Source organism: Vulpes lagopus, chromosome 6, assembly GCF_018345385.1.
Source record: "Vulpes lagopus strain Blue_001 chromosome 6, ASM1834538v1, whole genome shotgun sequence".
NCBI lineage: Eukaryota > Metazoa > Chordata > Mammalia > Carnivora > Canidae > Vulpes > Vulpes lagopus.
In genome coordinates this window covers 46202657-46228447 of record NC_054829.1, presented here as the reverse complement: position 1 = coordinate 46228447, position 25791 = coordinate 46202657, and the positions used below count along the sequence as shown (strand labels likewise).

The 25791-nt window shown below is 39.9% G+C and overlaps 1 protein-coding gene across 14 annotated transcripts in view; it reads right to left on the bottom strand.

The window, feature by feature from the left end:
* The window catches only part of TRIM9 (tripartite motif containing 9), a 108818-nt gene that overhangs the window by 19490 nt on the left and 63537 nt on the right, over window positions 1–25791 (bottom strand). For 10 of the 14 annotated variants that reach the window (XM_041758232.1, XM_041758234.1, XM_041758240.1 and 7 more), the window contains exons 4-7: window positions 15094–15204; window positions 13805–13958; window positions 5747–5904; window positions 4197–4335 (exon numbers count right to left, since the gene is read on the bottom strand). In XM_041758232.1, the coding sequence (XP_041614166.1) occupies window positions 4197–4335; window positions 5747–5904; window positions 13805–13958; window positions 15094–15204 (562 nt within the window). The remainder of the gene's footprint in view (window positions 1–4196; window positions 4336–5746; window positions 5905–13804; window positions 13959–15093; window positions 15205–25791) is intronic. The other 4 variants (XM_041758233.1, XM_041758236.1, XM_041758238.1 and 1 more) reach the window with 1 other exon arrangement.

Below are 25791 nucleotides of genomic sequence, written 5' to 3'. Positions count from 1 at the left end.
ACTCAAGGCCAATTTTGAAGTTTTTGCCTTGCATACAGTTAATCCTGTTTGGATTTCTGTCTGTCCATCTGGTTCTCTGTCTACCCTCCTTTTTTGGATCATATTCATTTTCCCTGAAATATGTTGTAACTTATTTCATGTAACTATTAGATGTAAAACCATCAGAATATGATTTCTATGGAAATACAAATGTAAAAGGCCCTGTTGCTTGTTAGTCAACATTAAATTCTAAATAGCAGAATTAAAGTGATTTTTTAAAAAAATGGGATGGTTCATACATTTCTGGTATAAAATCTAGCTGGAAAGCAATTGAGAAACACAGATCAAGGACTTTAAAAGTGGGGGATCCCTGGGTGGCACAGTGGTTTGGCGCCTGCCTTTGGCCCAGGGCGCAATCCTGGAGACCTGGGATCGAATCCCACGTCGGGCTCCCTGCATGGAGCCTGCTTCTCCCTTTGCCTGTGTCTCTGCCCCTCTCTCTCTCTCTCTCTCTCTCTCTGTGACTATCATGAATAAATAAATAAAATCTTTAAAAAAATAAAAAGAAAAGGACTTTAAAAGTGTTTATACTCCTTGGTCCAGTAATTCCAACTCAAGAATTTGTCCAAGGAAGGTAATAAAGATTTGTGTTGGAGAGTATGGATTGAGTAAAAGTGCCACCCTTCATGTTCTTATTCCCCCAAAGGACTCTCACCTCTGCTAAGACGGTTGAAGCATTCCTTGGTAATTTTTTCCCCCCAAGAGAGGGGTCAGTGAGAGATCCTCTTTTCAGCCAGCTGAGAGTCTTAGTGAGTTATTTGAGCCCCAGGAATGTTACCTTTGGTCTATTTCATTTTCTCTCCAGATTCAAGAACAAGAAAAAGGTAAGTCTGTTTAGATAGGTAGAGGGAAAATAGGTTAAAGTAAATAGGAAAATATCCTATTCTGTTCTCAGCCTTGTATTACAAAAAAAAAAAAAAAATTGTCTTTCAGGAGTAGAGTCTCCCAGACAGAATAAGCCCCAGAACTACGTAGGAAGAAGGCCTTGTTACATAATGATATTCTTTTGCAGATAGTTTCAAAGACTGTGACATAGCCATGAGGGCTATTAAATGAATTACTTTAAAAATATATACAATGAGGGATGTGTGCCACATTTTAAAATTTCATTAAGGTTCTTAATTGCTTACAGTTATATTTCTTCTTAAGTCAAGGTAATTTGGCTTAGATCTGTGACTGGCTTTATTTGCATGGCTCTCTTAGGTACATTCCCAAGAACTCTGCCTTCAGGAACTAATCACACTTAAACTCACCTAGTAATGCATTTTTCTTTCCTTTTCTCTTTTAATAACACATTCTTTATAATTTCCAATGAATTAAATTATTTTTCATTGTTTTCTTGACTGATCCCTGGATATAAATGATGTCTTCCTGCTAGTCTTCCTTCCCAGTGGTTATAATTACTTGTAAGTATGTAACTGGTTGTGTGTCTGGTTTTTCAAGGCCTATCTCTCCTCGTAGACTGTAAGCTCATAAAAGCAGGGGTGACATCCGCTCAGCCCTCTACACCCACAGTGTAGCACACAGTGAGCCTTTACCAAGTACTACCCAATAAATAGATAAACAAACAGAACTGCTTCTGGAAAAAATGATCAGCATTTATAACAATGTGGACATCTGATCTCCCCTGCATAATGTTACCTGTAAGTCAGCAGATGGTTTTATGATAGTTCAAAGAGTATAAATGACAAGTGGTTTAGACTTTGGACTAAATGCATGTAAACACAAGCTAGACTTGCTATCACATATGAATCAGATCCTTCTGTAATACAGACTTTTGTTTTGAACTTTGGAAAAGGGTCAGCTGTTGCTAAGAAGACTGCTAAAGATCTTGTTACAGTAGAAAGCTGAAATGAACCACCACATCATCCCCAAGAACAGCAAACAAAAAGCAACGTCCAAAGCAAACCTTTCCAGGAACTGTAGGAAGAAAGATTAATAGAGTATAATATAAGTTCAGTTAATTTATTGAACCCTGTCAATGGCATTTTTCTCACTGATTTCTAAAAAACAAAAATATATATATATAATTTTTTAATTCTATAGGCTTTCTATATTTTTACAAGGTTGATCAATTTTTTTTAAATTAGCTCTTCATTATATATTTTTTTCTTGCTTTCTAAACCTTGTCTCACCATGTGAATGAGTTAGAATGAGGGAGAAACAAATAGAACAAACCAAAGTTATGGAGAAAGTATGTGTGTGAACTTTATTTCATCATGAGAAAATCACTTCTGTGCAGTAACAGAGAATACTGATATATCTACACGATGATAAGGTTTTCTTTGTATTTAGATACATACCTTATATTTGTACACAATATATAAAATTCATGGAGGAAATTAATTTCTACAGTACAGTTTCTTTGTTGGAAGAGGACTTGTTCCGTTAGTTTCTTTTAGAAAATGACCCCCAGTTCTGTGACTGTGGTACCAGGGATCGCAGTTCCAATCCTGTAATTTATTAGACACCATAATCTTATGAACAATAAGAGAAACTGAGAAACTACATCCTCCTGCAGGATGAAAAGAGAAACATGAATGCTCAAGCTGCTATGCTAGTAACTGATTTTAGCGGAAGAATATGATTTCCATGATGTATTATGAATAGAAATTGTAGGTCTCATGATACATATTAGCAACATTGCTGCAAACTGTCTCCCTGCTCTGATGGCATGCACTTCACTCGTCAATCAAACCGCCTTTTACGCCCATGGGAAATGAGGCCATCATCATGAAGGGCCTTCTGCATTTGTAGGCAACTCTTGGAGGGCTTTAGCATTTAGGCAGGGTACTTGGGAAAAGAGGCAACAGCTCTCAAGGAGACAGGTCATCCCAGAGAGACATTACTAAAATGATCATTCGGGAAGCTGTCGCTACCACATCCCTCTAACCCAATGGGAATAGGTCGTGTGGGCATTTTGCCTTCAGCGAATCCTTTGCTTTGAATAGCATCCCTCACAGACTTACAACTGCTCCCCAAGCATGGTTTTTATGGCTAGGGGCCCGTCAACCTTGCTGTGGGATTTGAAGTTGTGCTTGTTTTTAACCATGTGAACCATTTTAAGGGTGATTGGCACCAGCCAAGGTTTGTGGGAAGTGGGAAAAAACCACCACCACAGTTCTTTGAGCTAAACATCTTGAATTTGAACAAAATCAACACAATTAGTTCTGCAGAGGGAAAGTATGGGGAATGCCGGGGGGGTGACTTCTATGGTTAAAATGACACCCAAAAGGTCTGAAAATGCTTTGGCACCGACCACAAATACCTCTTCATAAAGGTTTAATTTCATGTGCTGTGATTGCTTTTAAATGAAAGTGTTAAAAGCCTCAGAGGTGATACCTGGTCATCAAATGCAAGCCCCTCTTTCGAGAGGAATGGGTTGACTTTGATGACCAAAATATTTACAGTACGGCCAAGAAGCAAAAGTTCTCTGGGGCTTGACCTTGTACGATGGCCCTTGATGGCCTAACCCAGCCTAACAGGATGGGCAAAGGTGAAAATGGCGAGGTAATGCGGAGTTGCTGGTCATTTCCTGTTTGGTGCCCACAGGAAGCCTCAGTCGTGGTGCCGCCGGCCTCAGCTTTGGGAGTGAGATGGAAGCGGTCCGCGCTGGGGAAGCCAGGAGTGGCCGACAGGCCCTCTCCAAACAGCTCTAGCACCCCGCACCCCTCGGAAACACGTGCAGTAACACAAATCCACAGCTGGAAAGAACCTTGGCCCCACCCTCACAAACAGGCAAGTGCTACAAAGCAATTTAGAATCATCTGGGTAAAACTGGCAAATGATGTGTATCGTGGAGAATGGGAGCCTGCCCTAGAGCCTAGAATACATTTGTTTCACACACTGGGGGTGGGGGACATTCAGGCCTTCATTTTTTCAGCGTCTTCAACTGCAGCTTATTTAGTGTTATCAAAGGAAGCCGACGCCCCAGGCCATTTGAACTGCCGCTGTGGACTCTTTGGTTTGATCACATCCACATACCATGGGCTCTCTAACGCACGGCAGGAGAGGAACAGCGGCTTTGTGCCAGAATGCAGAGCAAGTCATGGAAACACTTCAGAATTGTGGGCAGTGGTGGGGTTACCTCCGGGCTTGGCAGCCACGTTAGATGCCTCGCAGTTCTCGCTCTGAGGGATACTGCTGAAGGGCCTTACCCTCAGACGTTTGGAGGACCAGGGTCTTGCTGTACTGGCTGACTCCTGTTTTATTGAAGGCCTTGATGCGGGCATTGTATGTGCTGTTGAAGTGAAGACCGTCCACGGTGCACATCGTCTCCTTTCCGACATACACTTCCTGAGGGTCAACAAATAATAGGCTGCTGTTTAATGCCAGCCCTCGGGAGGGCTTAGGGAGGCAGCGTCACTCTGTGGTTAAGGAGCTAGCATTTTGGTGTCAGCCTGATCTGGATTCAAATCCTGTGGGATAGCAAACCACGTAATTGACCTTTTCATTTTTTTTTAAGATTTATTTATTTATTATTTGAGAGAGAGAGAATGGGGAAGGGAGGAAAGGAGGGAGAGGGAGAGACAGAGAATCTCAAGTAGACTCCCCACTAAGTACGGAGCCCAATGTGGGGCTTGATCTCATGACCCTGAACTCATGATCTGAGCAGAAATGAAGAGTTGGATGCTCAACTGACTGAGCCACCCAGGAACCCCTAATTGGCCTTTTAAAGTCTCAGTTTCCTCATCTGTGAAATGGGGACAGATGATACCCAGTTTATGAGGTTGCTATGATGATCATAGAAGGAGGTCCTGTGCACAAACCAACAGAGTGCCTTATGTTTAGCATGGGCCTGTCAGCTTAATGCATGGTATTTACTAGTGGTTAGGGCTTAAAACACTAAAATTGAGTGCTTAGAGTTAGCATTATGCTTATTACTATTACCTTGGCATCTATACATATATTATACCTACCCAACTCTTTACCCATCAGTGTGATTTGTAAAAACTTGTTTGGAAAACATGAGGGTGGTCTCTATGCTGTGTTTATAACTCCACTGGTAACTTCAGGAACTGTGACAAAAATTACACTCAAAGTCATAGGCGTATAGGTTTTATCACAGTGCAGAGGGAAGGGGGGAGGAAATGAGCGGGAGGAAGAATGACATTTCAAAGGCTTAAAATAAATCGCAGCATGATGCATCTTTAGCATAGGTTAGGCATGTGCCTCCCTCTTTAGCTGTATGCTTTTGCAACATTATGCTGATGTAATGAGTAAAAATAATTTGTATTCAAAGCACAGCCTTAAAATGATAACTCTCTGGTGGGACACTAACAAGATGGGGGTCTGGGATCCTGGCATGCTAAGAATTTTATATGGATTATCTAACTGACTCTTAAAAACAAGAGTGAGGTACAGGTTCATATTACAGACGAAGTCCTGAAGGCTCAAAGAAGTGAGAAATGGGCACAGTCACACTGCTAGATGGTGGAATTGGGACCTGAGTGCAAGCAGCTGGACTCCAGAGCTTTTAGTAGGGCATGTGCTTTCTCTTAAGGAGGGTAGAGTAGTTTTTATTCAGAGACTCTTTCCTCCATCTTTGATGGTTTGAGAAGAATGTAGGCCTCAGATGAAGGAGAGGCAGACTCTGCCAGGATGGTCTGGCCTCGGGGGAGGTGGGGAAGCTTGGCTTGAGACCCCACAATGGGTCCTCTGAGGTGGTCACTGGCTTTGGTTAACAAATAACAGATTCTCTACTCACCCGAAACTGACCACCATTGCCATCATCCAGCTCCAGAATGTAGCCTTCGGCAGGCACCGTGGACAGAGGTGGCTGTTTCCAGGACAGCGTGGCACTGTTGTTGTGGGTACAACACTCCTCCAGCTGCAGAATGGGGGTTGCTGGGACTGGAGAGGAAGCTAAACAGAAATTAGTGTAACTCTGGCTTCTGTTGAGTTGCAAAAATTTCAGTATCTTGGAATGAGAAACATCCCGCTCATCAACCAAGTAGCTAGCCCAGGGGGGACCTGACCTGGATCCCTTCCAGAGTCTCTAGGAATGGGACTGGTTCCTGAGCCACTGTGCTGCCTTCTGCCAAACTTATGATGATACTTCCTACCTTACCTGCCGGGGAGATAATTGCTCTGTTTCTCACCCCCTTGGGCACTGAAGACATCATCCCTAAGGGGAAGGTATTTTATGGGGGATGGGTTTCCAGCTCAGCCCACTAAAGCCTATTTAACCCATGGCATGGCTGAAAAACTTATCATTAAATTTATTCAGAGCCTTGACCTCCAGTGTATAAACTTGGAACTGCCTATTCTGAGCAGGTTTTTGTTTGTCTATTTGTTGGTTTTACTAGCGATTCTACTCAAGGTCTTGTGTGTAAGTAGCTGTAATAGTGAATTTTCGAAAAGTTAGTACTAAGTGACATAAAAACAGTGATTTCTCCATATCAAAACTTCTAAGAACTTGACCTCATTCTTTGAAGGTAGCTATGCTAGCTCAAGTCCACTTTCTGCAGGTGTAGAACAGCCAACTGTGAGCCTGGAGAGTAGTATGGGAGCAGAAGGGGCCCAGCAGGGGAGGGTCAAAATGTCCTTACCACTCTGTGATAATCTGTCACAGTATTACTAGTCACAACATGCCCCTGTCCCCATTTTGTGCTGAGAGTCTTTTCTATTACTTCAAACTGTAGAGTGGTTGAGCCTTTAGACACACAGATATGGAAGTGTTGGATAACAACAGTCCCAGTTCCTAATATGTGAACTCAATGTATGTATTTGGGAGCAATGTTTTTACCAACTGCTTAACAATGTTTTTAGCACCAAAACATTAATTTATTTGTGTAGCACTTTAACAATAGAGAGAACAGTTTGGACCACATCCAGGGACATTTAAATGAACAAATGTTAATTATAGAACACCTGGTATGCTGTACCAAAATTGGACTCTGTGTCATGCATCAAATTATCTGCTCCCTGCCATCACCTCAGCCAAAAATGGTTTATTTAATAGCAGTTTAGGAAACAGGTTCTATGGTGGATAGCCTAGAAAACAAAAGCAGTGACCATAACACAAGAGATGTGAAGGTGAGGCAGGTTGATTATACTTATGAAAAGACAAGAAAACCAAGCCTGAGTTACTACATCAAACATAATGAAATCAAAAGTATGACCAGTTAATTGGAGGTGGTGAGTTTAGTAAGGGAAAACGTGTTTCAGGTTTCAATGGCATAGAGTTCTGTAGGTCTTATAAGAGTGGCTTCTACAGCCTCAGAGGTTCCCGAACATCTGGAATCAGAGGAAAGCAGATAATTCATTGCTTTGTCCAAGGAATAGACTATAGGACTGGATGGGAAGGGGAGGAGAGAGAAGACGTAACTCCTAATGATCATCTACTCATAAACAAGATATCACCTGAGAGTTGTAATTGGAGGGTGAACTTTAGGTCATCATGTATTAGGAAACTACTTTGTCATCAACATTTTTTCCCTAATAAAAATAATAAACTTTAATATATTAACCAGGGAGTAAATTATGATAAATTTAAGCAAACCGTTCTTCAAAGGGCTTCTAGAGATGGAATGATTCTCCCTGGGGATATTTGCTCTTAGCTGTCCTTATGAATCAGAGCCTACAATAAAACAACCTATTCCTTGGATTCTCTTTATTTTATTAGCTGCCCATCAATCTTCAATTTCCCTTTATTAGGAAATCTTTATTTCCCTTCATTTTCCCTTCCTTCATTTCCCTTTATGTTTCAAGGAAATCTACATTTCATCAATTTTAAAATCAAAGAATAAGATCACAAGATGGTTTCAGCTTGAATCATGCAAATGCTTGCAATGTCTCTGATAAGAAACTCAAGTTTCCTTGTATAGACATTAGGTATAATTAACAGATTAATTGAAATACTTGGTGTCAGGTGTAATTAAAACATGGGAACTTCATTTGTAAGTCCTCAGTGGATACACTTTATTTTTTAAATTTTTTAAAGATTTATTTTTATTTATGATAGACATAGAGAAAGAGAGAGAGAGAGAGAGAGAGAGAGAGAGAGGGGCAGAGACACAGGCAGAGGGAGAAGCAGGCTCCATGCCAGGAGCCCGACGCGGAACTCGATCCCGGGACTCCAGGATCGCGCCCTGGGCCAAAGGCAGGCGCGAAACTGCTGAGCCACCCAGGGATGCCCGTGGATACACTTTAAAAGACCAAAAAGATAATAAAAAGTCTAACCACTTACTGACCTTCAGATTTTAGTACTGTTCAGAATTTAAACAAATTAAGCAAACAAGCAAAATGAGAGAAGGAGGGAGAGAGAATAAGAGAGAGAAACAAAAATGAAAGAACATAGAGACATTTGCATGTCTAAATCTATTTCTCAATGTGCTTAGAATTATTTTTTCTGTTTCCTTATTTACCACAAAGTGATGTTGCATATAAGAGGCAAGTGTGACAAAATTACAGCCTCATTAGCAAAGACTAAGGCTGACATTTTAGAAAAGCAGATTTTATAGTGGGTGTTATTACCCTATTTCACTTTATTAGGTATAAAATAAATGGTCTATAAGAATCCAGAGTATTTTCAAATTAACTTATTATTTGTGTTTTGGAAATACAATTGGATTGCATCACAGTTCCTGGGCTGAACTCTAAGAAATTTTTATTTCATTGAAAATTCTGTCATTCGGCTGCCATAGCTGTCTTAATCTTAACACTTTGACCACTCTTGGACGTTTTTGTTTTTCCTAAAGAACTAGTGGTACCTGACCTTATCAGAAGTCTATTGCTCAGCATTCTTTTAGCTCATAAAAATCAAGCTTCAGGCTAAAAATTCTCTTCTTAGTTATAAGGGGTAACTGTTCTTACAGACTTCCTTGAAGGTGACTTCGTAGAGCCTTGGCTCAAAATTAAATTCTGCAATGGTGTCTCCTTAAAGTTTTCAAATGTCTTACCATTCTAGTTCAAATTATAACTTACATCTTTCATATTCACTTAATTTTTTTTCAAGTCCTTCCGATTGTCAACACAATGGTGCAGGATTCCTCTGTGAAAGGTCATAGGACAAGAGTGTGACAAGGACATGGAAGGACACATGGCCACCCACTCTGGATGTGGAAACTAATGGCTGCTGATGTCTTCTGAGCACCTACCAAATACCTGGCAGTGTGGTGAGAGGATGCAGTCACTCATGTGGTTTTCACAGCACCTCCACAATAACAGATGCTGTTATTATTTCTAATTGGTTGATGAGGAAACTGAAACACAGAACATCTTCATGGCTACTAGTGGCAGAGGTGGGATCTGAGGACAAGCAGGCTGGCTCCAGGGCCTGGGTGCTTCAACTGCACTACACTGTCTCTCTAATCTAGTGTGCGGTAATAGTGTACTAGAGAGAAGTCCCTGCATCCAATTCCAAGAGGAATGGTTTCTTTTGCTTCCTGTATCATGAGTGGTAAAGTTCCCCAAGACTTGCTGCTACGGATTAATGAAATATTTCACCATACATAGCATAATGTATCAATTTATTGTATTGCTATGTTGTACACCTGAAATGAATGTAACGTTGAGTATCAACCATACTTAAAAAATTTCAAAAAGAAAAGAAAAGAAAGAAACATTTCACCATAAGAGCTAGGGTGGTTGGGAATGCAATTCTACTGAGTCATCTTGTTTCACTGTCCCTTGGTGGACCATCATTCCTTTGTATTGGCTGACCAATACAATTGGCATCTCAGGGAAGTTTAGACTTTAGAGGAACAACAAGCCATTTCTGCAAAGCTCTCATTATCACACTGTTAAAGAGCAAATGTGAAATACGTGATGACACGTATTTCAGGCCTCCAAACCATGAATGGATCACAAACATGAACAGATTACAGGCGAGTCAGCATGTGTGCACATCCCCATCCCTGTCAAATCTCTGGGTGCTCTTTCTCCATGATTTATAAGATGCTCTATTCACATCACACCAACCTTGCTTATGACCTTGGTGCATACTCAGGGCTCTTACGTTTGACATGAGTTAATAAAGATAAACGTGTTCTTAGGTGACTAGAGGCACTTAAGGGATTAACAGCCATTGGTCTATATGCTAAAAAGGCTTGGGGGAGCATTAGGTCACTGTTTCATCCTGGTTCAGAATGAACATGCAGGCATTTCTTTTCAGCACTGACTCATGAATCTTGGGACACTTTCTATACTTAAAACAATTCTGGGATAATACCCTTCTGGGGATGTTTGAACAAAGAAGGTACCGGCATTCTCAGTTAGATCTCAGTTGCTTGAGGGTGATGTAGAATCAGAAAGAGACCAGTTAAGTCCTTAACTAATAAGAGAATAATTTTCTTGCTGAGTAGTTGCTGGCTTAACTGGAAACATTTAAAAACCAGCAACAGACCTGTGTTCTTTGATATCAAAGAGAAAAAGGCATCTGAGATGAAATTTCAAAACCAGAGAGATGTTAACATTTTTAGTCAAGAAATAGATATTTCTGTTGTTAGAGTCAGAATTAAACACATATTTTAAGTAGCTTGGAAAATATTTTAACTTTCTACTGTAATCTGCTTAGCATAATTAGAAAACGTATGTTGAAGTATATGCATTGTATTAATGGTCAGATTACTTTAGCACTATTCCCAATGCTATTTACATTTTGGCCATTTGTACGTGTATTTTGTGGTACAGTTTCTTGAGATGTTTTTACTGAAAGCTGTGAAAGTGCAGTTTATTAAACTGACCAAGCATATCCTAAAGAAAAGCACTGTCTAACACTATACCAAGTACAGTTGGGTATGTTAACAGATATCAGAGAGGCCAGTAGGAGTAGCCTTAACACCAGGCAATCAAGTTCTATTACGCAATGACCTTTTGGTTTTTTCTTCCCATCGAAAACATCTGACAGATAAAAATTATTCACAGTCTAAAAAGGACTTGGCTCTCACTGAATTAATTAAACTTAATGAGCATAAAGCGAAGCATATAAATTAACTCTGCAGAAGGATACTAATCAGAAGTAAATTAAATTAATATGAAGTGTTAAAAAGAAATGGAAAATGGAATAATCCAGTCTCATACCAAATGGCCTGTTACATGAACTTCATAAATAACTGCTTTGGATAATTTTGTGTTCCAGGTGAATATTTGCCGTAAGTGTGTTCTGGGTTTTGGTCTTTGGAGTGTTTGGCACTGTTTGCCATGTGTGCAGACTTTGATGGAGGGTATACACAGCCATGTTCACGCATATTTCTGCAGGTAGCCTTAAACGGACAAGTGACACTGCTTTAGGAATGTGGTCTGTGAGGCATAGCACATGAGTCTGCAGTTCCCATGCCAGATGAAGGGCCTGTTTATTCCAACACAGTTGTTACCATCCTGCCAATTCGCCTGGACTCCACTTTGGGCAGATGGACATGATTCAGAAGGACAGCAAATGGGGGAGGAGAGGCCTCTATCAGATGGTGAAAGCAGTTTAAAGCCCAGAGGCTTTTACCCTCTACCTGCTCCATCATCAAGGCTAGTTGGGTTGGCTAATTTTTTTCCCCTCTTCCTCCAAAAGCCCTTCCATTGCCCTTTCGTGACATATTTTCTCCTCTGTGCTATTTGTGACATAATCTTTCAATGATTTTACTTCATGGAAAGAACTGGATACAGACAGAGGCTGATGGAGGGGGATTTTCCTGGGGCTCCATATATTACTCAGGTGGCTGTATTTCACGGACCACCATATGGGTGTTAAAGGAAAAATTTTAAACAGCAAGAAAGACATTCTACAACAAAAAAATCAAATTTCTTAAGTTTAAGAGAGGAATTCAGTTATTCCTTGAAGAAGCCAATTCATAAGACACTAATGTTATAGCACAAACTGGAAGTTGTAGGTGCAGGTTCTGGAAACTTACTCCTTGGGTCTGAATCCCTGCCCTGACATTCACCAACTGTGTGATTTTAGGCAAGTCGTACAGTCTTCCAGTGCCTCAGTTTCCTCAGATGCCTACTAGGGTTGTGAGAATAAATTGAATTAATCCACATGAGGCACTTAGGAGAGAGTATCTGGTTTGGTAAGTAGTCAGTAAATGCTAAACATTTTTGTTACTGCAACAATGTACTTTTATTTACAATCTATATACTATTTACTCCAAAATTTAATTAAGGCATCATCCCAAAGCAATGCATAGTAAATGAAAGATGAGAAAATGGGGTCTAATAAAGGAAGCACGTAGATTTTTCTTAAAATATCTTTCTTTTTAGGGGATCCCTGGGTGGCTCAGCAGTTTAGCACCTGCCTTTGACCCAGGGCGTGACCCTGGAGTCCTGGGATCGAGTCCAACATTGGGCTCCCTGTGTGGAGCCTGCTTCTCTCTCTGTCTGTGTCTCTGCCTCTTTCTCTCTCTCATGAATAAAGAAATAAAATCTTAAAGAAAAAGAACAAAAACTTTTTTAAGCACTGAATTCTAAGTCCTTTCTTATGTGGCTGCTTATTGGGAGAAGCAAAGAGCAAATCAATTTCTTCAGTTTTAAAAAAGATTAGAAAATGACAGAATACAGAGATGAAGAGTAGATAGGCGGTTGCCAAGGATTGGAGATGGTGGAGGGGATAGGAATGGGTAGGACTATATGACCACAATGGGGTAGCATGAGGGTGGTACAATGATTCTGCAACTTCATTGCAGTGCTGATTAGATGACTCTATACATATGACAAAATGGCACAGAGTAATACGTATACACTGTACCATTGTTAATTCCTGTGTGTTTTTTTTTTTTAAGTGGGTTTCACTCTGGGTGTAGAGCTCAATGTGGGGCTTGAACTTACAACCCTGAGATCAAGACCTGAGTTGAGATCGAGATTCAGATGCTTAACTGACTAAGCCACCCAGGTGCCCCTAATTTCCTGGCTTTTATATAAGATGATAATTATGTAAGATGGAACCACTGATAAAAACTGGGCTAAGGGTACACTGGACCTCTCCTCACTATTTTTGCGACTTCCTGTGAATGTATAAATATTTCAAAATGAAAGTTAAAAAAGTCAAAATATTTTTCCAATGGATATTACTTATACTGCCACAAAAATATTGCATAGTCAGCTTTTTAGTTTTCTTTGAAAGAGTTCTTTTCCTTAAGATTATTTTAGGTACTTGGACTTCCTCCCCACCCCTAGCCACCCAAAAAAATCTCAAGGAGATCTTGCATATCCCTTAACACATAAGCCAAAAAATTTAAAAAGCTAAAATTGATTTCAAATCTTCATATTCTTCCTGTAACCAAGCTTGGCATTTTCCTGACCAGTATTGGAAAGCCAACTAGGATCCTCTCAAATTCCCACTAATTCGTGCTCAACCATTTGCTCAGGACCTATCCATGTGGAAGTAGTCATTTCGATCCTGAACTGCCTCGATATATGTATCAATGTTTCTGGGTTACTTTCTGTAACAAGATTTTATTTATGCACAGTGATGCAGTCTTATCGCCTTATTTATTTATTTTTTTAAATGTCAGCTATTCCCTGACACTGGGCTTGTGACATCCCTAAGACTCTTAAAGAGTCAAGCATTGAGTTTATCTGAATTTATCTGGCTTTCTTAGAGGCAGGTCACATGGATGCAATGCTATGTTTCTCTTAGGTGATAAGATAGGAGCTACTCCAGATTTTTGTATCATTACCCAGAGGTGTGTGTGTTTACTTCCCCACCTCTTAGGTCACTGATAACCTGGCAGCTGCCTTTTGTTTGCTGCAATCTGGCACAAAGCCTCAATCCGGCTTTAAGCATAGTATCTGCTTGGGATGTTGTTCTATTTGGGGGGATGCAGGGACGCACCTTTCATCTGCACAAAGTCAAGCTGGTGAATGGATTGTAGCAGAGGGCTGTTGTCCAGACTCAGGTCAAAGTCCGTGGTCATCCTGGGAGTGAGCGTGCCTTTCCCCCACTGATCCTCAGTCAGGTGCACTCTCCTTATGAGGGCGTCAGAAATCTAATCACATCAAAGATCACAGCCTAAGAAATATAACATCACACTGGACACAGAACACTGCCCCACCACTCTCTGGGAGCATTACCAAACCAATTTGAAACCCACACCTTTCCTGTCTACATGTAGGCAGTGAGAAGCCTACTATGACAATGGTTACCCATGCAAATCTGGATGCTTTTGTGAGTCAGAGGGAGCCACTATAAATAATTAGCAGCTGTAAATTGCTCTAATAGACAAACCTGGATATATGCTAATGCCTTTTATGATTAATCAATGAAAAGCCAACAACATTAAATAATATGTTGGTGATCAGTTAATTTTAGTAGAACTAAGAACCCAAGTTTCTAATAGGAGGTGGGGGTATTCTGTTAAAGCTTGGAATGAGTTTTATAAAATAGTTTAGAGGGGCTGCATATGGTAATCTGTAAATTGGAACTTCTTACGCTTTAAGCCCATCATCTTCTGTATCATTTTATTCTTTGATAGAGAACTCTTTCATTTCTTATATTTAATCTCCCTTTGTCACTCTTGGCCAGTATGATAAAACGTGAACTGGAAAGGATCTATGTATTCCTTAATAAAAGCTCCCTTAATTTTTGAGATCAAAACTTAAAGTAAAATTCAGCTGACATCATCACATCTAATTAAAACAATCAACAGTGAAAAAATCATGAGAAATCCAAAGAATGAAAAAACTTCACTTTATTTGGGAAATCATTGATTAGCTGAACTGGCTGGTAGGAACTGTCAAGAAGGTAGAAGCCTTGCATATGTAGACATTTCTAGCTGATAGAGCTGTCCAAGATATTAGTGGAAAGGGACCCAATTCTTAGGCAAGGCAGTAACTCTGCTTTGGAGGAACTTACAGGGAATTTCATTTTCATGATTAAACGTGAACAAAAACAAACTTTAAAAAGGCCATGTACTTCTCAATCTTGTAGCACATGGTGGCAGAGACTTTCAGTAAGTCACTGGAGTTTTGCTGGTGCCCACATATTCATGGCACTCTGAAGGTGGGTTCCATTGTGGAGGGACCCATGCTCTCAGCAGGGGCCGTTGGGAGTCTGGCCTTGGCATTGTAGACTGAGTTTCATGGGCCATTGAGAATCTGAAAGAGAAACTAGTTGACACTTACCTGCAAAAAGCCACTAGGATCATTTTCCTTAATGACCTCCAGGCAGTACTCCATGAGACCTGTGGTCTGGCGCAACTTCACTGTGCAGTGAGAGATCTGATCTCGCACCACCTAAGATTGATGAGAGAACAGAACAGTCCAAAGTGGCACAGGGTTTAAAAAAGGAAGCAAACTGGGACTTTGGAAAGCTTCTTCAAACCATAATCCAAGAGCATCAATGGATGGAACTAAATGTATGAGAATATTTTGTGGCAATGTCTGCTGTAGACAATGGCTCTGGAAGACAGATTATATAAAGGCTATTATTACGGGGACTTGTGACAACAGGACCTATCAGAAAGGTGCACAGATGCTGGAAGCCTGGGAAACTGGTTACTGTGGTGCCTGGAAGGACATCTTCCTCAGGTCCCTCTTGCTCCCTATCTTCCAGGAAACTATTACTGAGAGCTGTTTTAAGTGGGAGGTTGTGGAGAGTCTACAAAGGAGCTGAGTAACCCGAGATGCAGCTGCAGCATCTGTTCTGTGAACAGTCACCCACCCTGTGCCTGTCTCTTCTAAAGAGCAAATGTCCCCATCTGAACCCAATTCCTTCTCATTATGACTCTTTTTTCTGAGTGGGTGGTGGGATGGGGTTAGAGGTGAAACTTGCTAAAAGACAATGAACTAATGACAACAAGGAAGCCAAAGATGGGTGCAGAATTAAGTTTTGAATATAATCCACTTCGAAGCAATCACTGCCTCATTTGGGAGAGCAGTTTTAAAGGCTCTCTATTTACCATGCTGCGAGTGTGCTTTAACCTAGAAAGGCATCTCTCTGAACACACAGTTCCTGCCTCTGGGGAAGTTGTCTTTGCAGTGTCAAACACAGGATAGTCCTTGAAGAGTTTCTTTCTTTAAAGATGTTCATTTTCCATGTCCTCTGCTCAGTGACCCAAATCTAGAAGTGGTTTCTAAGGCTAGAGTTGAACAGGAATTTTCTAGGAACCTTAATTACTTATATCCTTGATATTTATATTACTTTGAAAAGCCTCAAAAATATCCAGCCTTCTGGATTTTATGAATAACTACAAGGAGTTTTAATAATAATTGTTGAAAAGCTTTTTCTTTGTTCCTTCTTTTCAGTTTTGGTCATACATTTTCCATTAAAGATTATTACATCTACGTTCAAAAACAATTGGAAAATAAACCAAAAAAAAAAAAAAAAAAAAGAAAGAAAAAAGCAATAATCTCGTCACTTTAATGCAAATTTTTAAAGCATTTTGATATTTCCTCTTGGGTTTTATCCTTGAGCTAGATATATTTATAGTTGCAATCATAATATGTGACAATTTTACCTCCTTCCCACTTAACACTATAACATAGGCATTTTAAATGTTGCCACCATCAATAAATGTTACTGGCTCCATAAATATCCCACTGAGTGGGTTATCATAATTTATTTAATCATTCCTGTTCCTCTATTTTTGGACATTTAAATTCTTCCTATTTTTTTTGACAATGCATCCATTTATTATTGCTGGTCTCTGCTTCTGTTTTTTTTTATCGTGATAAAGTATATATAACATAAAACTCACAGGTTTAGCTATTTTAAATTGGGTAATTCTGTGGCATTAGATACATTCATATTGTTGTCATCACCATCCCTTTTCAGAACTTTTTTTTTTATCTTTCCAAACTAAAACTTTGTATCCATTAAACAATAGCTCTCCATTCTCCCCTCCTCACTGGCGCCTGGCAACACCACCATTCTACTTTCTGTCTCTATGGATTTCACTCTCATAGAAGTAGAATCATATAATATTTTTGTTCTTTGTGACTGGCTTATTTTATTTAGCACAATATTTTCAAGGTTTACCCATGTTGTAGCTGATGTCAAAATTTCCTTCCTTTTCAAAAAGCTTTATTTATTTATTTATTTATTTATTTATTTATTTATTTATTTAAGAGAGAGAGAGAGAGAGAGGGAGTGTGTGTGTGTGAGTGCATGAGTGGGAGGGGCAGAGGGAGAGGGAGAAAGAGAAACTCAAGCAGAATCCATGCTCAACATGGAGCCTGATATGAGGTTCGATCTCATGACTCTGAGATTGTTCCTGAGCCAAAACCAAGTCGGACGCCTAACCAACTATGCCACCCTGTTGCCCCTGAATTTCCTTCCTCTTATGACTGAATAATATTTCATTGTAGGTACATATCACATTTCTGTTAGTGGACACTTGGGTTGCTTCTACCTTTTGGCTATTATGGATAAAGCTGTTATGAAAATTATATGCAGAAATCTGCGAAAATCTCTGCTTCACTTCTTTTGGATATATATTCTGAAGTGGAATTGCTGGATCATATGGTAATTCTATTTTAGTTTTTTGAGAAATCATCATTCTGTTTTCCGTAGCAGCTGCACTGTTTTATATTCCTATTAGCAATGCACAAGGGTTCCAATTTCTCCACATCCTCACCAATACTTATTACTATCTGTTTTTTTAAAAAATAATAATAGCCATCCTAATGGGTGTGAAATTGTATCTCATTGTAGTTTTGATTTGCATTTCCCTCATGACTAGTGATGCTGAGCATCTTTTCATATGCTTATTGGCCATTTGTATATCTCCTGTGGAGAAATGTCTATTCAAGTCCTTCACCCATTTTTTAATTGGTTTTCTTTTATCTTTTGATGCACAAAATTTATAAATTTTCATGAAGTCCAATTTGTCTACCTTTTCCTTTGTTGCCTATGCCTCTTGAGTAATATCCAAGAAATCACTGCCAAATCCAGCATGAAGCATCTGCCCTATGTTTTCATCTAAGAGTTTATAGTTTCAGTTCTTACATTTAAGTCTTTGGTCCATTTTGAGTTAATTTTTGTATATGGTGTTAGGTAATGGTCCAACTTCATTCTTTGGCATGTGGACAGCCAGTTTTTTCCAGTGTCATTTGTTGACTGCCCTTTCCCCATTGAATGGTCTTAGAACCCTTGTCAAAAATCATTGTACCATATGTGAGAGTTTATTTCTGGGCTCTCTGTTCAGTTGCAGTTGTCTATGTGTCTGTCTCCATGTCAGTGCCACACTATTTTCATTGTTGTTGCTTTGCAGTAAGTTATGTAATCAGGAAGTGTGAGAACTCCAGTTTTGTCCATTTATAGGATTGTTGAAATTAATTAATTAATTAGTTTGGAATCTCCAGATTTTTTGGTAGATGACTTATTACCACTTTTTAATTTTAAAAAATTAAAATAAAAATTGCAGTGTAGGATTTAACATCTCTGGATCAGAATTGGTGAAAGAAACCAACTTTGATGTGAAGATCGTTTTGTGATTTTGGCGGGGAGAGGGGAGATCAAATTTAAAATTCATTGGTTGGGACACCTGGGTGGCTCAGTGGTTAAGCTTCTGCCTTCAGCCTAGCATGTGATCCTGGGGTCCTGGGATAGAGTCCCACATCAGGCTCCCTGCATGGAGCCTGCTTCTGCCTCTGCCTGTGTCTCTGCTACTCTCTCTGTCTTTCATGAACAAATAAATAAAATCTTTAAAAATAAATAAATAGAAAATAAAATTCATTGGTTGACTTATTTTCTTCTAATGTCTGGTGTAATGTCTGGTATTATGTCAAATCACCACTACTATCTGTTGGTCTGGGCTCATGGAATGCAAATTATTTTATTTTTTTAATAAAAAAATAAGAAGGTTAAGCTTCTGCTTCTTAAGGGGAAAAAACCCCACAGAACACCCAAAAGTATAATAAAAAACGCAGGACAGGTGACAGCTATAGGCTACTCGTCTCTGCTATCTTAGGCATTACTAAATTGTTCCAGAAGATATTTTGATATTTTGGTAGCCAGTGCATCAGCGCTTCTAGGTAGCAGAAACTCAGCAGTCACCAATCACTATGTGAATGGCATCTGTCCTAGGACAGTGCTTACAAAACTGACTTGTACTCAAATCTGAAAAACAAGCACGGACTAGATCTGGGCATTGCAACCCAAAGTGAGTCTGCTATTGAGGCAAAATAGACTTGAAATGTTGTGTTTACTTTCCAGAACATTTAGATCAATGATAATTTTATGACCCAAATGTACTGAAATAGATACATTAATCAGGCCTCATAAAATTCTATGTCTGCTTCTATAAATTTCCTTCTCAAGCCGGATTTATTTGATGCCAAAGGAGCTGAGTGTGGGGTTTCTCTGACTACTCTTAAGAAGCTTCATTGTAGCAATGCCAAAGAGTTGGTGAGTTTTAGTGGGAGTTTGCCATTGGCTCCTGTATTCCACGGTTCAAGCTTCTTGGAAGGACTCAGTATCCCTGAGTTCCTGGCTCTCAACTGTATTACAACAATGGATTTTGGTCCATCTTTTTAAATTTTAATCAACCCTTTCACAATGATCCCTGTAGCCAGTGATAAAAATCACTGCTAAAAATTAAACTACAGTGTTCCCAGAAGCAGCACTTTGGGTGTGTTGTAATTGACATTTAGTTTCTGAATTAATTTGGCAAGATTTCCCATCCTATGGAAATCAGCCAAATAATTAGATATTTTAAGAGTATAATATTTTTCTAGTTGTTTTTAAATAAGCTCTCTTGTTACCTTCTTAACTCTGTTTTATTTCTACTACTATTATTACTTATTTCACATTATATTTTTTTTATGGAAAACCAATTCCTAGGAAACTAGGCCATGTCACTTTTTCTTTGAGTTCCACATTTCTGTGCAGTTGCTCTGATGCTCCAGAGAAACCATTGGCACCATGTTTGCAGCTGGCTGGAGTTGAGTTCCTTTTCTTAGGAAGGAAATGTGCAAATTGCAAGAGTGACACACACAGGGACTGGGAAACAATCTTCCTGGTTTCATCTGCATGATGGCCTAAACCAGCTCTCTGGGGACAATGAATTAATCTTTAGTTCAGTTTTAGAGAAGGCTTTCACAATTTTATTAGCAGTTCCCATCTGTTCAGGATGGCAAATCCTATTGATCATTTGAACGTTTTATTTTGTTAAGTGGCAAATTTATTAAGGTCATTCCTTGGATCAAGATATGTCACTGATACCTATTTGGCAAAGGAGGATTTGAGAATGGACAGTTGTGTCCCTCTGAATGCTCAAGTTTTTTTAGTAGCATAGAGCCATCCATGATAGCTTATACAAGTGTAAAATTTTGTTCTGCCTGTCCACAGCTACATTTCCCATCGCATCTCTAGCAGACCAATCTCCTTCCTCCACTCAGCTCATATAACAGCCAGCAACAAGAACTGAAGTTAATTAAATTGAATTTCATTATTTTATTCAACCTGACCTTGACACCCTTTCTCTGTCTCCATTCACCTCTCCATCTTATGTATGGCTCTTTAAAATTTATTCTTTTTAATAAATACTTTCTCTCATACTATTTTGTCTCATCATGAGGTGTGGAGGGATACTACTACTGAATTTTTAGTCTAAGTAAACACTAACATTCTCTCTCTCCTATTTCAAGAAATTCTTTCTTAAATATAATATATACCTTCTTATCACAGTTTAAAACAGTTTCCCCTAAGTATAAGGCAATCCTTTTTTTTTTTTTTTTTCTATGTAAGGTACAAGTACTTTCAGGATGCAAGCTTGAAGAATTGATTCTCCATAAGTCCTTTTGGTCAGTGGGAGGGGTTTCTACATGTACCATCATTCCTACAGCAAGAAGACCAACTAATGCTTGGAACTGACTCATTTGTGAGTCATAGGTGAAGTGCTTTGAATATGAGATTCATCTAGTAAAATAACAAATTCTTTTGTTTTTTTTCCCCTAGAGTAGAATATCATCTCCAATATTATCATTATATTCACTGAAACTTAGAGGAATTTAAGGTTGAACATTTTAAATTTCTCACATGCCACCATTCTCCCACATGCTGATTATGCAAATATTTCCCCCATTCTCTTGATACCACTCTTTGTACTAATCTCATTAATGTTTATCAGTTGCCAATGTTTACCCACACTGGCAACTAATCATTTCAAAGACAACTCTTGAGGCTTTGAGTTTTTAATCAAGAAAAGGATAATTTAGCCGTATCAAATAAATAAAACATGTACCTGTTTGAGGAAGGCTTGAGATTTTAACAGCAAAACTGAACTTTCCATTCCAAAAGTGTGAATGCACCAATAGCCTCATCAATTGAGGCTCAAAACATTGAGTAGAATATGCAAAGCAGGCTCTTAGTATGTAGTATACTATATCCTTATACAGAGAAGTTAATGAAGAAATACAAGTCGTTTGTAGATATTAGCATATTGATGTGGTCTCACCCACACAGGAGAACATTTGCCATTTATGGTGGGCCTCAGTAAGAGTGATGCATGCAATGTGGTACTTTGTAGGCTGTGAGGTACAGGGAGACACAAGATCACTGTCATCTTCAAAGTATGTGTTTAGTGCCCTCTGGAGGTAAGGAATGTGACTCACGCCTGGGTTTAGGCAAAGGGCCTTAAATAATGTCTGTGACTGCCCTGCATTGACATGGCCAAAGTGGGCAAAGAGTGTTCAGAAGAGTGTTCCCTAACTTTGGTGAGCTCCAGTTGTGTGAGGTGGCATCCTAGTGATCCCATGGGCACCCCGGGTACTCTGTTCTGTACAGTCCCTCTGTGACTTTTGCTCCTATGTGGTAGGAAGCAGAGATCACAGAATTTGCCAAATGAATTCATTAATAATAGCCTTATAATTAATAATTATTGAAATTAAAATTTTAGAGTTGGCCCTGCAAGGCTGCAAGGGCAGTCAAAGGTTTCAAGTGTTTCAATGTGCCTATTTTTTTTTTTCCAAATGTTTTCATTTTAATGGACTTACAGAACCTCTTGCCAGTAGTTTTGTTGGGATTGAGCTGATTATTGGCTTAAATTTGTTGCTTTTTCTTTCTAGTAATTGCTGTAGCCAGTCAAATCCTCTATAGTTATTTTTTAAAATTTTGTGAGCTTGGATAGGTCTGTCTTCCACATATACTCCCTCCCTCTCCCTTTCTTTCTTCTCTATCCCCCAGATCCATCTAAAGCAAAGAAAGGATTACTAGCCTGTTTTCAGGCAATGGAAAAATAGCTTAAGTAAGCAATCTGACAAGCCAGTAATGTCCCTAGTGTAAATTTGTACTCTGACTGATATGACCATTTAATTAAATTTTTTAATCAACATAATGGGAACACAACAGGCAGTACATGGTAAATAATAACAAAGATGATGATAATAATGGTAATGATTCTAACAAAACCCAACAGTACAGTTGGCTTCAAAGTCAAACATCCTGTATATACTTATAATGGAGATACAGAGGTTCTCTGTAAAAATGAAATGTTGTAAAAACCAGTAAACTTTATCATTATCTTTTAGCATTCTTTCTGGGTAATTTTATTGGTATGTTCCTTTACCAACTACACATGGAAATTAAAGATTAGATTTTTTCAAAATATTTTTAATAACTATAATTTTTTTTCTTCCAGAGAATCTTAGAACCGAAAGGTAACCAAGAAGATATCTGTCACCTCATATTATTCAGCATATGAATTTACTCTAAAATATTGGAGCAATATACATTTAAGATGATTGTAGAATTATTTCAAATTCTGAGTTGCATAAATAAAAATAATTCTTAGATATTTCTTTGGGCTTACTAAAAGAGAAATGACATTTGTAAGTTCCCTGAGAAAAGCACAGACCTTATTAATGGCACATTTAAGTGTCACAAATTCCCTGTGAGGACATTTTAAGGCCTTACTCAGGTCAAGAACCCAGGAAGAATGGAATCAAAACATATACCTCAAACAAAACACCTGGGGGATCTGGTTTTTTGTGCTTATTGTGGGCGATATTGCCCAAGTAGTCCCAAACACAAATTAGGAGTATTTCTTAAAAGCTCAAAAGCATTTTTTCCCCTTCAGTAGCTTTCTGACATTTGATTAGTTCACCACATTCTGAAAATAGATAGTTGTCTCCCAGTGTTTTTTTTTCCCCAAACCACAGAATAGTATTAACTGTAATTTACATTTCAAAGCATTCCTAAAATACAGTCACAGCTGCATACAAATGTCTCAGAGCCTTTTTACGAACTTTAAAAATAGCTCACCAAACTTTGTGAACTATTTTATAGGATGATCAATTAAAAACTCAAGCCACTTTCCTAAGTTCAGAGACAGTCACATCTGTGTATAGACTAATTCTATACCATGTACTCTGGTATTACAGAAGTTAAGTCCCGAGGAGCACTTCTTCAGTGGGCTGGGTGCCACCATACTTGCAGGCATTCTTTCTCAATAACAATAATAATAGCTAACATTTCCTGAGGACTGTGTGCTAAGTGCTTGGCAATGCTCTGGGAGGTGACAACTGCTTCTGGCCTGATTTTACACACAGGTGAAAGTAACTGAGTCATAGACTTGCCCACAGTTAGAGACCTGGTAAGTAATAAAGTATGTCCTCACACCCCGTTCTCTATGACACAGAAGCTGGGCTCTTCACCTCTCCGCTCCAGCTTGTCTCAGAACCAGAACCATTCAATCTGCTCAAGCCATCAGTGCTTTCAGAGAGGGGCATGAGCAGATTATAAAGACTGTCTTTATACACACTCACTTTCCAGCATCCCCAGCCTTTTGGATTGCTCAAGAAGAGAAAGTTGCCAGAAAAATACACACACAACTCTCTTCTTTGTCAGCAAAAAGTAGGCCCCTAGAGAACTCTGCCAAAGGGAAGCGGAAGACCATAAGATTATCCCTGCCAGCCTGTGAGTGATGGGTTAGCCAACAAAGACAGAAAGAAGTACTGTGCTTGGCAAGCGAAGTCTATAAAAGGCCAGTCTTTTCTCACAAATCTGAGTAGCAACAGAAATGACAAGAAAGGGGAAAAGCAGAGGAGAAAAGCAGAGGGAGGGGGACTTGGAGGCTGGGGTCAGTACTCAAGGTGTCAGCACTGCTGTCTGTCTTTAGCAGTGACGTACAATTTGCTGAAAACAGCAGAGAAACAAATCACTCAAGATAGAAGACAGAACAGCTTGGCTGCCGTGGGGTACAACCTGCCACCTGCTTGTTGTTTCTGTAGCCCTTTGGGATCTGGGGCAGGGCACTCCACCCTGGGCAGGGTGGAATGAGAGCAGGCAGCTGCCTCCACTCCACTCTGTGGCCCTGGGCGCCTTGGTGCGCCCTGTTGGGGCAGGTCACCTGTACTGATGGACTGTCACCGGGCCAGACATGACATCTCAGCCATGAGTAAAAAAGCCGCTCCTGTGCAGTCTCTGTGCCCACAGCACAGCCCATAATGGATTTTCACCCAGTTTCATCCGGCAGAGACAGCACTAAGCAGGGGGCCCTGGGGGGCTTTCTCGCCCCTTTGCCCCTGTCTGATATGGATAAATGATGCTTTCTCAATCTGTGATTCCCTTTTCTGTTCAGATCGCTGCCCTTATGGCTCTCCCATGTAGAAAACCCAGAGTTGCCACTACAGTCACTATATGATTTATCGGTTCACTGTGTTCAGTTTAAAGATGCCAAGAAAGTGTCTGAAATGTTTTAAAAAAGAGATTTCCACTGAGAAAAAGTTAATGTTTGGTGACTACATACTGAGATGGCTGGTCTACTCTTTAGAGGGAAAATCCAGCTGTCCAGCTCATTTCCTGTAGACAGCTGTGGTTTCATTTTATTTTTTTATTTTTTATTTTTTTATTTATGATACTCAGAGAGAGAGAGAGAGAGAGAGAGAGAGAGAGAGAGAGAGGCAGAGACACAGGCAGAGGGAGAAGCAGGCTCCATGCACCGGGAGCCCGACATGGGATTCGATCCCGGGTCTCCAGGATCGCGCCCTGGGCCAAAGGCAGGCGCTAAACCGCTGTGCCACCCAGGGATCCCTGTGGTTTCATTTTAGACAGCTCTATGTGATTCAAATGATATTTGGGTTCCACCATCACACTAAAAATTCTAGGTTTCTAAAGGGTGTTAAGTGAAAGGCTATAGTGACAATGTTTTAGTAATGTTAGAGCAGGTGATGGAAACAGGTTTGAGCTTATTCAAAGATGAACCTATCACTAGGTTTTCCAGTTAGGTCTAACTAAGTGAGACTAGTGATAGGTCTTACCTATCACTAAGGAACAGGAATGGCATCTCTGGAAGGAGTGTTATAATCACCAGCCTCGGTTCTCTGTCCAAACCAACAGCCAGAGGCTCTCTAACATTAGAGACCTATGCAATTTGTTTTACCAAACTTCTGGTCCGGATTTAACTTCAAGCCTTGCAGTTTTCTTTATGAAGGACTCTACTGTGCCTCTCCTGCTGTCTCATCAGGAATGCTCAGAGAGACCTGGCCCTGACAGAGCACCAGAGGAGGTCAGGCCAACAAACGTCATGATTGGGGGGAGCCCTTAGGAGCTCTCCCAGGCTTGGACCCTGTTACCCTCAGCTTGCCTCCTGCCTGTTTCAGTTCTGCAGGCCTTCAGGGTGACCCCTGGGCAAGTCACAAAGGCAGGGGAGAAAGGTTTATATTCCAGCCACATTATTGCCCTGACTTTGGGGAAGGAAGAGAAGGTGTATGGCTCTAAATATGTTTTGCAGCAGGTGGGCAGTGGAAGAGGGAGCCTCTTAGAGGAGGGAGCTAAAGCTGGGGTTTTCTTACTTTTGGAGAAAACTGTGAAGCTTCCCTGGGGAGTGGTTGCTCTGTAGCATGCTGCCTGGCCCCTGCCTTCTTCCAGAGCCCCCTGGG